At 32.9% G+C, this 15,265-nt stretch overlaps 1 protein-coding gene across 1 annotated transcript; it reads left to right on the top strand.

Moving 5' to 3' along the window:
- Nucleotides 1-10,005: 10,005 nt before the first annotated feature.
- LOC145627940 (protein FAR1-RELATED SEQUENCE 5-like) lies at nt 10,006-11,957 on the top strand. Its single transcript, XM_081680281.1, has 6 exons — nt 10,006-10,155; nt 10,275-10,658; nt 10,749-10,789; nt 11,033-11,205; nt 11,331-11,512; nt 11,814-11,957. The coding sequence occupies exons 1-6, from the start codon at nt 10,006-10,008 to the stop codon at nt 11,955-11,957; spliced, it is 1,074 nt and encodes a 357-aa protein (XP_081536407.1).
- The last annotated feature ends 3,308 nt before the right edge of the window (nt 11,958-15,265 follow it).

Here is a 15,265-nt window from a genome sequence, read left to right on the forward strand (position 1 = left end):
GAGCATCAAAACAAGCGACTATATCGTCTATAAGGCCACCATCTACCTATTTTGTTTTTAGTCTTATATTAGTGATGTAATTATTTAAGAACAAGCTACTATAATATGCGACGTTTTTTTTTTTTTAATCGTGTTGATGTTTTCTTTCATAAATTTGGTAATTATTTACATACGCTTATTATTGTTGATTAATTATTGTTTTTTTAAATCTAGTTATATAGAATATTTTTTTATTCTATGTTTAATGTTATTAATTTCATTTATGATAAATTTAAATAACTATAATTTATGTATGATGATAATAATTTAATAAAAGGAACAAAAAAAAAAAAAAAGCTTAATAAAAAAATTCTAGACGCTTTTTAATGTCTACATTCTTTGCACATTTTCATATGTCAAAAGTTTCCCGCCATACCATAAGCTGACACGAATAAACGCAAGACAACAAAAAGCGTCGCTAAATTTGAGTATGTGGACATGTAAAAGCGTCGCTAAAAAACTACACAAATTCGGGATACTGCGCAAAATGAGAATGTAATATACTATTTGAGTAAGAAGCTTCAAGGTTATGAGACCCGATACACGCCACTTGAAAAGTTGTGTCTCGCACTCATGGAGGCCACACGGAAATTAATACATTACATGCTTACCCATACTGTTCATGTTGTGTCAAAGATGGATTTTCTCAAGTACTTGTTTGAAAAGGCAACACTCGATGGCAGATTATCAAGGTGGATAGTTAACCTTACTCAGTTTAACTTGAAATTCGTACCAAAAAAGGCCATCAAAAGGTTCAGCGGTTTCTGACTTCTTAGCAGATTTTTCGCTGGAAGAAGTTGAGAAAGAAGAATAAGAGTACAATTTCCCTGATGAGGATGTACTAATGACCGAGGAAGATAGCTAAACGCTCTATTTCAATGGAGTTTCAAACCAAAAGGGTTGTGGAGTAGGAGTCTTGCTTGTATCGCAAAACGAAGAACACATCCCAATTTAAATGAAGCTCGACTTTGATGTCACCAACAATGCTGTAGAATATGAAGCATGCATCCTTGGATTAGAAACAGTTGTTGCCCTGGCAATTAAGAAGCTCAAAATCTATGGTGATTTGTCACTAATCATTAACTAGATCTCCCAGAGATGATTAAGTGAAAGTCTCGCTACATATCAAGCTCATCTGGAAACTCTCATAGAGCAACTAGATGTAGTGGAATACACATATTTGCCTAGAGAAGAGAATTTGTTTGCTGACGCACAAGCAAAGTTAGCATCAATGGTGCAAATTCCAAGAGACAGAAACCAAACGTCGTTAACTATAGAAAGAAGATATGAGCCGGCTTATGTTCAAGCACTTGATGATGAACATGAAACACAAGAAGAAGATGAAGAACCATAATATACAGACATCCTTACCTATGTAACGAAGGGAGAATACCCTCCTAACACTGATAAAAGGGCACGTCGTGCTTTAAGGCTCCTGGCCTCACAGTATGTGCTCCTCAGGTGAGAACTCCAAAAAAGGACTGCTCAAAGGAGAAATCTCTTATGCATAACTAAGATTGAAGCGCACAGAACAATGGAAAATCTTTATGCCGGAATACGTGGAACGCATATGAACGCTAAAATGTTAGTCCAAAAGATCCAACGACAGGGTTATTATTGGACTACCATGGAGAGAGACTGTAAAAAATATGTCAAGAAATGTATAAAGTGTCAAGTCTACGCAAATTTAAAGCACGTTCCACCTTCACTTCTCTACACATACACTTCTCCATGGTCGTTCTCTACTTGGGGAATCGACATCTTTGGAAAGATAACACCACTCGGACAAGGGGGACACGAGTTCATCCTTAAAACAATCAACTACTTCACCAAATGGGTCGAAGCCGCTTCATATGCTAAAATCACGGCAAAACATGTAGCTTAATTCATCAAGAAAAACATCATATATCGCTTGTTATTATTATTAAATATTAATCAAGGCATCTAACCCGAACGCTTCCTCCTCCTCTAGGAAAGCCAAGTGAAAACGTAGGAAATCACTAAACCCAAACACTTTAATGCCCCCCCCCCCCTTGACATACCCTTCCCCTCCCCTAACATGCCATTTCCAAACACTTCCACCCCTTTCTTTCATCCCCGGCCCAAACCACGGGAGTGTTCGAACAAATGGATGATATGGCTTCTTGGACTATATCTAGTTTGAGATTTCAACAAAACCAATTCTCACCTCATTTATACGGATCATAACATGAATTTTCTATTCCTCCTAGCCAAGGTAGCCAAACAACACAAGCCTCCGGGTCGAGTGCACAATCCACCCAAATTCCAAACCCATTAGATGAGTGGTGTACCGAAGATGAATTTGCTCAAACCAGCCGAAAGAGTAATGTTTGATCACGTTATCAATTGAGTAGAGATGAAACCAAAGCTAGGTGTAAGACTTGTAGGAAAATTTACTCGGCCGAAACCAAGGGAGGGGCGGGACACCTTAGTAAACATGCAAAAAAATGTGGTGGACAGTCTAATCATCCAAACCAACCCGAAATTTCACAATTTCATCCACAAGGCTTTTATTATAGTTATGAGAGAGATAGAGATGAACTTGGGAGAATGATAGAACATGCCAAACAACCTTATCGAAAATGATGCCTTTAACAATTACATTAACCTAGCACTTTAACCCCAACATAAAAAATCTCCCAAATAATCGTTCGTTCTGCTGCCATGAAGAATATTCAAGAGTACAAATTGAAATTAGAAAATGAATTTATTAATCTCCCTAGTAGAGTTTCTTTAACTGCCAATGCATGGGATAGTGGTTAAGGACTTCACTCTTTATGTTTTACTTGTCATTGGTTGGATAATGATTGGGTATTACACAAACGCATCATTCATTTTAAAATGCTTGAACCGGTCTTAACATTTCTCATCATTTAATGCAAGCTATTGATGTATATATTCTTTGGGATAAAATCATGTCTATGACTTTTGATAATGCAACTTCTATGAAATTTAGTGCAAATTTGGTTAAACCCCAATTGGCCGATGTACTATTTGATGGAGATGCACTCCATATTAGATGCATTTGTCATGTTCTTAACTTGTATATGAAGGATGGAACATAAGAAATTGGTCCATTTTATTACAAAATTAGAAATGTATGTCTATCAATATTTCTAACTTGAGATATCAGGAATGGAAAGGTTTTTACTGGAAACAAATGATAAAGTCTATAAAAATAGCACCGGATTGTTCAATTAGATGGAACTACATCTATGAAATGTTGAGTAGGGCAAACGAGTACAAGATTTCTCTAACACTTTTTTATAATAAAAAATTTCCACAATTTGCTTTACTAGAAGATGATTGGGCTAATTGTGAAATATATATGCAGTTTTTACAATTACTATATAGTATGACACATTGTTTTTCTTCTGTATATAATCCTTGTTCCCATTCTTTTCTTAGCAATGCATGTTTACTTGCACAACTTTTTGCCGAACACTAATTACAACACGATTTTGATGGATATCTTCCATCTATGGAGGAAAAATGGCGTAAAAATTACACTAATATTCCTATGATTTATATTTTTGCTTCTATTTTAGATCCAAGGCAAAAGTATGATGACACTACTTTATTAATTGATATTTATTTTTCTAACATGGATTTCGAAGATGATGTTGAAACTTTTAAAACTAAGGTAACTAATGATTTTTTCTCTTTATATAGAGTTTATGAATCTAAATATGGAACCATGTCTCGATTTGCCCCTTCTCAAACATCCAAAAACGTAAGTAAAAGAGCCAAAGATTTATTTGCACAAGCTGCTAACATGATGTCTAAGTTTTCAGGTACGGAATCATCATCTAAGAACACAAAGCAATGTTTTCGAGTTGCAAATGTACTTAAGTTACGACTTCATGAAAGGCATGGATGATGAAGAGAAGTTCGGCCTCGACATCCTTGCTTGGTGGAGTTCACATAGCACGAAACATCCAATTTTGGCGGCAATGGCCCGTGATATTGCTATCCAAGTCTCCTCTGGTTCCTCCGAAAGAGGTTTAGTGCGTCGGGATGGGTTTTTAGACGATAGAAGAACAAGACTTAAACCCGAAACACTTGAAATGTGTGTTTGCTTCAAGGATTGGTTGGATGCCGAAACTCGTTCACAAGATCGTACGTATGCACAAAACGACGACGATGAAGGAACGTCGGGTTCTACTAGTTCTCATCAATTCAATTGGCCGATGAACTTGAACAAGAAGAAGACGAACACGAAGAATAATAATTACATATTTACATTACATACTATTGTACAATTTTTGTATTATTGAACCTCATATTCCGTATAATAAAATGAAGTTATTCACCAATTATTGTATGATTTTTAATTATCATTAATTTTTTGTATTATCGATTTATTGTATCGGCATATAATAAAATAAGTTATTCATCAATTTTTTGTGTTATCGGCTTATCGCACTCGTAATATATATATTTTTTTAATTATATGCATTGTTGTTTTTTGCTAAATTATTTATATAAACTTAATTAAATTAAAGTTGTTCAAAAAACAATATATTCACATTAACATAAACATAAATTAAAAACATTATTTATACTCACCATTTTTGAATCGATTTTTTTTTTCTGGTTAATTCATTCGAATTTGATAATCGTTATTGTTCATCAATGGCAAATTCTTCATCTGGAGATTGCGAGCTGTTGTTTCCTTTTGGAGTTCGTTTGGTTGAATCGTTTGCTCAACAGTGTGAGTAATTAGCATTAGAATTTTGTAATTTTTGATAATTTTGTAAGTTTGTAATTGTATAATGCTCTGTTTATTTGAATATTTTGTTTGTTTGGTTGAATTGTTTACTCAACAATGTTAGTAATCAGCATTATAATTTTGTAATTTTTCATAATTTTGTAAGTTTGTAATGTTATAATGCTTTGTTTATTTGAACTTAATTAATATAATATGATTCATTTTTGTTGTTTTAACTTTAAATGTGATTATATTATGCTGAAATTTTGTAAGTTTGATTATATTATATTTTGTAAGTTTGTATTGTGATACTCTGCTATAACATTTCGGTGGTTTAATTTCTTTGCTATGTGTTTTAGAATTGTGTGTTTTTGTTATGAACATTTCGCTGGTTTTATTTCGTAGGTCTAATTAATTTTAAAATTGATCATGTGTTGTTTTATTTTTGAACATTTTATTTATTCATTATTGTTCATTCCTAAAACACTTTAAATTCATTTATAATTGTATATTTAAACTTTGTGCAGTGGAAAAAAAGTATAATATTATTTATGAAGAAGCATCAAAGTCTGAATTAAAGGACAAACAATTTAAATCTAAAGATGAAGTTTTTGATGCGTATAACGAATATGCATTTAGGAAAGGTTTTGGAATTCTAATTGGGAAGAATAAAAGAAGAAGAGATGATTCATTTTTTATGAAAAGATTTTTTTGTTGTAATGAAGGATTCAAAGATGATAAGTGTAAGAATAAAAGGGTTTATAAGAAGCTGGATATTCGAGCTGGTTGTTTAGCTTTTGTGCAGTTTCATATTGATCATTTAGGTGTTTATACATGTACTACCTCCGTTACAAATTAGTTGCAACTCTTTCCATTTAGGGGTGCTACCTATTAGTTGCAACTTTCTTTTTCTTTCTGCTTTTGGTAAATATTTTAGGCTAAAATTACTTCTATACCCTTACTAAAAAATCATAATCTCAATTACATATTTTAATGTCACCAGATTATACCATTTAACCAACATCATTAATTTAATGATTCCCACCTAATTCTTTTTCCACGTATTTATTCACTAACCAACCAATTCATTCATATTTCCAAATTTGGGGAAATTTTAAAACCCTAGTTCATCCTCTTATTCCTCCATAGCTTTCTCTCTCCGTCCTCCATGATTATAAGTCTCCTTCCTCCTTGAATTTCTCTCTCCTCCCTCGATCTAACCCACAAAATCGTTTCGACTACCTCTACAAACCCACACAAATTCCCCAAATCGTCACAAATTGAGCACGAAATCTTCACAAATTGCCCAGATTTTGTGTTCCACTTCACGAATTGCGCACGAAATCTTCACAAATTGCCCAGATTATTTGTATATCTTCACGAATTGAGCACGAAATCTTCACCAATTGCCCAGATTATTTACAAATCTTCACAAATTCAGCATGAAATCTTCACAAATTGCTCAGAAATTGTCACAAACTTCACTCCTTCACCAATTAAGCACGAATTGGGCAAGAAATCATTTCGACTACCTCAACAAACCCACACAAACTTTAATTGAGCACGCAATCCTCTCAAAAACCCACAGATCTACACTTTAATATGTTGAATTTGAAGCCCCTATGTGACGCAACTTTTGAGAGTGATTGTGATGAAGAAATGGCGCTCCTTTGTTAAGTTTATTGAGTCCATTGAGCAGGACACTCCGTGGGCGAAAAATTTGTTCATACATAACAAAGGTCATGAAATTTTGAGTGAGAAATCGCTCGAAGCTTTGCTTGAAGTTCTCGCCGCGGTTGAGGATGAAAAAGCAGAACAACAAGCCGCTGCCGCTTGGAATTGGAGGTAAAAAAGGTTACCGGTCGTGTTGTTGATGGTGGGAATTGCTCCTCGATGAAGGAAAAAAAAAACTGAGGGGAGCGGTTCCGGTAAACGAAGACAGCCATGGCCTCGAAGGGCTAGACTACGTCCTAAGATGGCTAAAATATATGACCTTGATGAAGAAGAAGATGCAGCTTTGCCTTCTCCTCCTGCCCCTGCTGGTCTTAATTCAGAGAAAGAAAAGGTTGGATCGGGCCTAGTTGTGAGGGTTCAACTATCTACCACTGTAACAATTTCAAAAACCTTATCTTTTAGTTTCATTTTTCTTCTTAATTATAAGCATCCCTATCATTAAAAATAGTTATATTGTTGGTTGGTTGTGTGTTGGAGGTTGTTTGTGTATGTTGAATATGGTCGGCAGCAGCTTCACGTTGCTGGCCAGGGGGTGGTGATTGTTGTTTGGCTGGTTGTTTGTGTATGTTGAATATGATGCTTGTTCTTTGTTCTTAAAATGTTCCCTGAATATGATGCCTGAATATGATGTTTGAATATGATGCCTGAATATGATGTTTGAATATGATGCTTATGGTTGCCTGAATATGATGCTTAAATATGATGCTTATGGTTGCCTATTTGTTGCTATAGTCCCTCTTTCTTTGTTGCCTTGTTGCTTGTGGGGATGTAATGTGGTTGATGGATGATGATACATGCTTTTTTCAATCATGTCTGGGTCATGGTCTCAATGACAGTTGCTGATGAGAGACCACTTAAACTAGACTGCCTGAATTGTTGTGAACTTGAGTCCCTTAATTGTTGTTTGTAGAGTCCCATTTTAACATTACTAGCTACCATGCCCTAAATCCATATGATAAAGGGACTGAATTGATATATGTATGGCATGTAAGAATTGCTCTAATTGTTTTAAATGTAATAGTTGTTGAGGTAACTTACATGATGCCAGATTATCTGATTAAAATATTGACCCTCTGATGGATAATTACAATCTTCTGTACTGAAAGTGTGAATACACCGTAAAATAAACATCAAAATACAAAATGCTTTCTATTTACCCAAAAGTCATTTGATTCATTAATCCCATAAGGTTCATTACATTAAGTTTTAGCAAAAGTACATCAAGAGGTTTAACTACAGTGTTCCACTAATTCATAGGCTTCCCTATACATAATAAGCAATAGTGTTATTTTAATTAATAGGTTGCCTTGTACATAATAAGCAAAAGTGTTTCATTAATTAATAGGATGTCTTGTACATAATAAGCAAAAGTTTACACATAACCAACTTGATTTTGCATTTATCATACCAATTTTTACACAAAAGGGTGGTTAGGTGTGGCAGCCTATTTCTAAGTAACTTACCTTAGTCTGCATCCACTTCAAGATGGTTGTCTTCATCTCCTTGTTCCTCATTTCCTGCTGGTCTAAATCTGTCATTAAGGAACTTCACTCCTTGCTCCACTAATTCCTTGCTGTCATCCAAAATATCTGGTAAGGACCCTAGATTCTCAGGCCTTTGTTTCTTCATATGTGGTATCTTTTAATTGTTTCCCCCTTCTTTCTTTAGAATTTCCACCATGCATGACAGTAAAGTAATTCAAGTATACTTGTTCACCGATGGATCAAAGAATTCATAAGCCTCTTCAACTCTTTCAATTAATTCATCAATGTTTTTTGATAATGAATGGTATTGAAGAGATTGAATATCCCAAAATAGACCTAAATCAAGCATATTCAGATCAGGAGATTGTGGTTGTTGGTATACCAGCTAGATGTTGAACCCATTCTGAGTTAATGCAGCCTGAAACTCATCATCATTTGGCATTTGGTGAGGTCGGGCATTGTCCCATTAAATAGTTATGTTCTTGCTTTTTTGTGGTGGCCAATTCTTGACAATTGCTTGAATAACCTTGTTTAGAAGCATGTCCCTTATGACTTCTTTAGTTACATGCTGGTGTGCTTTTGTTTCCCAAGTACCTGCTGCTCTGTTCTTACTGTTTTTTTTTTTTTTTTGCCCTTTGTTGGTAAGTAAAGGGGAAAATTCCATACATACCATCATGAAGCATTTCACGATTTCTGTGAAATAATGGTTTCGAAATGAGTCCCATGAAAATGGCCTTTATCTTGAATCTTCTTGATTCTTGGCACATGTAAGGTTCATCTTGTTTTGCTAATAGGTAGAACCTCCTTTTCTCTAGACTGAGATAAAACCATTTTTCATCTATATAAAAAAAATCTTCCATCGGATCAAATGTTGGATTACTAGGTGGAATTGGTTGTTGAATATGTGAAAGAACCCACCTAATTCTTTGCACCTTGTGATTGTCTGTTAACTTTGAATGGTGCGTAGCTGTGTGAGTTCTTAATATCCCCCTTTTTTCAGCCTATGGATTGTGACATGACTGATTTTTAAGGCACTTGTATAACTTATTTCAGTTGTCCTCAAATATAAAGGGACTGATTGGAGTAATTCAATTGAGTACACTCTTGGCCCTGTTTTCCCAAATTTTTTTGTTCTGACATCAACCACACCCCCTTCTTGTCTTTGTTTGAGCAAATCTTGAAAAATTCGAGTAATTGTTGACTTGTGCACACCATATTCTATTGCAAGCTGTGCTTTATATCCTCTTGGTAATGCACCATCTATTTGTTTTTCTAACATGTCATCAACAATCATTCTTTTTTCTGTTAGATTAAGATCTGGCCTCTTCCTTTTGTTCATAATTTCATGTTGTTGTTTCTCTGTTTCTACCTCTGTTTGTGCACCTGTTTCCGCATCTGAAAACATCGCTGACATGAACTCTTCTTCCATTAAAATCTAATTAATGTTGTAAAATTCTTCACCATCCATTGTTGCTATGTTTGTATTTTCCTTACAAATGCAGAAAAAAGAAAGGTAGATAGAAGGAACTTTGAAGATGCTGGATGAAAAAAAGGCAAGAGAAGTTAAGTTGATTGAAGGCTGAAAATTCAAGAATTGTTTTTAAAAATTTTTTTTTTTACTAGGTCTGTAATAAGTTAATGGACATTCTGTTTAATGGAGGGAGTATGATTTTGGTGAACTTCATTGAAGGAAGGGGTATGTATGTTATGTACTTGTGTATTTATAAGGCCTTAATTTCAGTTGAAAATTTGGAGGGATTTAATTGAATTTTGATGAAAAAACTGACGGAGGGAAACTTTCCCCCTAAAAATTCTTGAAGGAAATAATCCCCCTAAAAATATGGAAAGATTTCTCTCTCCTCCAATTAATGAAAATCTTGTCCCCACTTTCTCTCTCCTCAATGTTAAATTGCTTGCATTTACTCTCTTAATTTTAGCTTACCAAATTTTGTCTAGGAGTCCGCAAAGTTGCCAAAGTTGCAACTAATAAGAAACGGAGGTAGTACAAGACATGAAATGGTTCATAATCATGATATGATTCCTCCTGAAAAAAGGCATTTGATAAGGTCTCAAAGGGCTGTCAATAAAGATTCACTTCTTTTCATTTCTACAATGAAATTGAGCGGAGTCAAAGTTACTGATTCTTTGAGGGTTCTAAAGAGGAAGGTTGGTTGATTCCTAATCTTTCCTTTACTACTCCTGATGTGTACAATGCATTATCATCTAAAAAAGCTGTCAAAATTGAAGGATGTGATAGTAACCAATTGATTAAATATTTTGCGAAGAGACATAGGGATGAGGCAGATTTTTACTATTATTTTGAGCAAGATGATAGTGGTGCTTTAGTTAGCTTTTTTCGGCGTGATGGTAGGATAATGAGAGATTACCATTACTTTGGAGATTTGTTGGTTTTTGATACAACCTATAGAACTAACAAATATGGAATGATATGTGCTCCATTTGTTCGGATGAACCATCATGGTAATAATGTCATGTTTGGTGTGGGTTTTATTCTTAATAAGCGCACCGAGTCTTTTGATTGGTTGTTTGACTCATTTCTACAGTCAATGGGAAGGAAAAGTCCTATTATAATTATGACAGATCAAGCACAAGCGATTGCAGCGGGTATAAGAAACATTTTTCCTTCAACCGTCTATCATCGTTTATGTGTATGACATCTTGAACAAAATTCGAAGAAACACATTGGATCATTGAGAGCTTTTGAAGGCTTTACAAATTTGTTTGGATATCTTTTGAAGTATTGTGAAACTCCTCCTAAATTTGAACATTTCTGGAAAAGGTATATTATTATTTTAATATTTATTTTTAATTTTAATTATGTGATATATTTGATTATTATGTCATATGTATATGAACATTTAGTGTTTTACATATGTTCATACATTTTATGTTTTTTGTATTTTATCATAATATTAATTATTGTCCATGTTGTTTATGAACATTATTCTTTATATAAATGTACATATATTAATTTATATTTTGTTCAAATTTCAATTAATATATGATCATTTCTGTTATACAGGATGTTGGATAAATACAAGTGTGAAAATGTTGATTGGTTATGTGATTTGTATAAAATAAAAGAAATGTGGTGTCGTGCTTACTCTAAGAAGTATTGGTCTGGTGGTGTTTTGTCCTTTCAACGTAGTGAAACTACTAATAAGTCAGTTTCACAACGTCTTAATAAGACCCAAGGTTTATGTGATTTTTATCATTTTTTCTTGATGTCATTTCTTAGTGGAGAAGTAAGGAAGGTGGCTAAGATTATAAAACTTTGAGGGGTAATATGAAACTAGCATTTGCTAATATTGTTATATTAGTTCATGCAAGATCATTGTACACTATTCAAGCTTATGTTCTTTTTGAAGAAGAGTTCATTAAGGGGACTGCTTATGATCATGTTGATAATGGTTTGTGTTTTCCAGAATATTCATATCTTCTTTGGAGACCTGGGAAGGATATGATTAAGCATGAAGTTGTTATCAATATAGAAACACATGCAGTTTGTTGCACATGCATGTACTTTAGTGAGACTGGTTTACTTTATTTGTTCTCCTTCTCTTAGAGTTTATCATTTGCATTGTGTGCATAATATTTCACAAGAGTATATAATAAAATGATGGACAAAGGCTACCATGTGTTGTCATGGTATTGAAGAACCTACTTTGAGGACAAATATTGTGGCTACTAGTGTTTGGAGGTCACAAACACTTAGGATGTTTGTTAAGTTGATAACAAGTTGTCGGAGTTCTTTGAATGCAAGGGCAGAGGTATAGTGTTATTTCAATCTTTTAAAAGAAAAGGTTGAGAGCATATCAAGTGCAATTGATTTTAGTGAAACTGTTGAAGAGGTTGAAATTGTTGATCTTGAGATCAAGAATCCTCCAAAAGCTAGGCCTAAAGGTGAGAGGAATTTCAGGCCTAAGAGTACTTTGGAGAAACAGTGAAACAAGTCAAAGGGTAATTTGAAGAGGAAAAAGTCAACGTACACTCCTTATAAAAGGGGTATAGGGCAAGCAGTTGTACAGGTATATGATCATTTAATATTTCAGTATTGAACATTTGCGCTTTCTAAAATGAACATATATATATTTTTTTTATAGGAACTTGATGAGAATGGGTGTGCTGTTACCTATGCTAATTCTATTAGTGATCCCACTAAATTGATTGTTTTAAGAAATAAACAGTCTCAGGTAAATTTAAATGTCAAAAAAAAAAAATATTTATATTTTATATATTAGTGATTTTTAATTATTTAAAAATATAGGTTGGATTGAATTTAGTTGTTTTAGAAGAAATTCCTTCTAGTTCTAAGGAATCGGATTAGAGTTTTTCTAATGATTTTGATCAGGTATGTTTGTTTGCTATTAATTATAAATTTATTCTATTTTTATGCATATATTATGTATATAATATATTATTTATTTTTTGTAGGGTTTTAGTGAAAGCACTGTTCAATCCAGCATATCTGTTGATGTTGATATTTCATCTCTTGCTAAGGTTTTTTTTTTCCTTATATGTTTATATAAGTGTTTGTAACTGATCATATATTGTTTTAATAATGATCAATTTATTTTTTTTTCAGGCGAAGGATTTAAATGTTGTTGAAGGTGTTTCTGCTGTTCAATCTCGTTCCAAAGTTGGTGCAAATAAAGGTGCTGCTAGTGTTAAAACTTACTCTCAAGTTAATTCAGGAGTTCCAATTCATACTAGTGCTTCAACAAAATCTTTTGCTGGTGTTCAACCTACGATTCCTAGGATTGTTCAAACTGCACCTCATAATTGTTCAAACTTTAATCCAGAAATGTTCAAATCCAATTCTAGAAATGTTCATTCAACAAATTTTCAGGGTATTCCTCCTACAGTTCAAAGAAATTATCAAGGTTCTCGTATTCAAAATGTTCAAGTTATTTCTCCCACAGTTCAAAGAAATGATCAAGGTGCTCGTGTTCAACCTAGTGTGTCAACAAAATCTCCTGCTGGTGTTCAATCTACGGTTGCTAGGATTGTTCAAACTGCACCCAAGAATTTTTCACAATTCAATCCAGAAATGTTCAAATCTAATTCAAGAAATGTTCATTCAACAAATGATCAAGGTTCTCATGTTAAAAATGTTCAAGTTATTCCTCCAACAGTTCAAAGAAATGATCAAGGTGCTCTTGTTCCAAATGTTCAATCTAGAAATGTTCAATTAAGTTCTGGAAAAATTTCTTCAAAGTGTGACAAGTTGTTAGCCATTTTTGATACAGATGTAGCTAAACGTTTGAATAATAAAGATAAATAGGTTAGTATATTAGATCTTTATAAATGTGGATTTCACTTCTTTTTTGTAATGGTGGTTTAAGTAATATTTTGTAATGTTGAATTTTTTGTTTATTATTTTAAAGACATAAAAATTTTCTGCCTATTTCATGTAGTTCTATTTAATTCTATTTTATATATTTTGTAATGTTGAACTTTATAATAGAATTTTATATGTTTTTAAAATTCAACATTTATAAATGATTATATAGTCATTTGTATATGAACAAAAGTAATGATCAATTAGAACTTTATATTAGAATTTTATATGTTTTTAAAATTCAACAGTTATAAATGATTATATAGTCATTTGTATATGAATAAAGTAAAGAACAATTAAAACTTTATATTATAATTTCATATGTTTTTAAAATTTAACATTTATAAATGATTTTTTACTCATTTGTATATGAACAAAAGTAAAGAACAATTATTCATTTTATAAAACTTATAAATTTTTTCATTCATAGATTAAAATGAAATATCAACAATAAATTTTTAACAAAATCATAAGTCTATTTCTTAAAAAGAAAATAAAACATCTATAAGTCTATATATAATATATGAACATATACATATTTGTAAATGAACAAATGATACTATTCCTTTGCAAACTTTCTTGCTTTCCTTGTATTTATTCTTGATTCAGAGTTTTCTTCAAACAACATCAATTCTGATGTGTATTGGATCCTTAGCTTCCTAATTTGGTTTAGCTGTTGAAGAAAATGAATTATCAAATTTTAATTTTTAAACCCTTTTTTATAAATGAACATTATATCTTATATTATTGAACATTTATCATACTTACATTGTTTGGTTTTAAATCACAAATCCAACTCTCATTAGGATCAGTAGTGAAGGTTTCCATATGCTTCATAATGTAAACTCCACATTTTGTATGATCATCGTTGCTACGCCATTTCATCTTTTCCAAAACAATTGTGTAGTCTTCAATTCTATTTGCATCTTCATATCCAAGGTGTTTCATGTATTCTTCAATTTTATGGTCGAATTTGGCCTCGTAAACCTAATTCAAAGTATGGAGAGTCGTCGAATGAAAATTTGTGTGTTTTTTTCAATTTTTTTTTCATTTTTTCTGTTTTTTGGTGGTGGGTGATTGGTCGATTTTTTCAGTTTTTGTTAATTTTAGGTTGTTATTTTCGAAGGCGGTGGTTTTAGGTGGGTGGTGTGGCGGTTTTAGGTGGGTGATGGGGTGGATTTTGGTAAGTGGTGGGGTGGGTCGTGGGTCGTTGAAGCTAGGTGGTGGGTCGAGGGTTCTGGGTGGTGGGTGGTGGGTGGTTGGTTCTGGGTGGTGGGTCGAGGGTTCTGGGTTGTTGGGTGGTGGGTCGTTGGTTATGGGTCGTGGGTCGTGCGTTGTGGGTGGATTGTGGGTTTTGGTGGTTTTTTTTTTTTTTTTTTAATTTTTCATATATAAAGTTTTTGTTTATCATTTCTGATTATTAATTTTTTTGCAGATTTTTTTTTTAATTTTGATTTTTAATTGTGTTTTAATTTTTTGTGTTTTTTTTGCAGATCTATTATTGAAGATTCAAGGTTAATTCAAAGAGCTATTTTTTTTTAAAAAATTGTAAATTAGCTATTTATTCATTGATGAATATACAATGCATGTAATTTATGTATATTATGATTATTTCTCAATTTCTAGGGAAAAAACAAGATGTATATTATGATTATATGTAAGTTTCTCTTGATTTTTAAGTGAAAAAAATGATTTTTTTTTTTTGGGCATTATTGCCACCGGTTCCACCTAAAAATCGGTGGCAATACTTACTAATACCAAAAAAAAAAATGCGGGAAGTGTTATTGCCACCGGTTAACCGGTGGCCTTAAGCCTTTTTGCCACCAGTTTATAACCAGTGGCCAATTCATATTTTCGCCTAGTGATTATGCTTGAACATGATTATTTTAATTATTATGATTGTTATTTCAATTA

The sequence above is a fragment of the Chenopodium album genome, chromosome 4 (genome assembly GCF_948465745.1).
Source record: "Chenopodium album chromosome 4, dcCheAlbu1.1, whole genome shotgun sequence".
Taxonomy (NCBI): Eukaryota; Viridiplantae; Streptophyta; class Magnoliopsida; order Caryophyllales; family Amaranthaceae; genus Chenopodium; species Chenopodium album.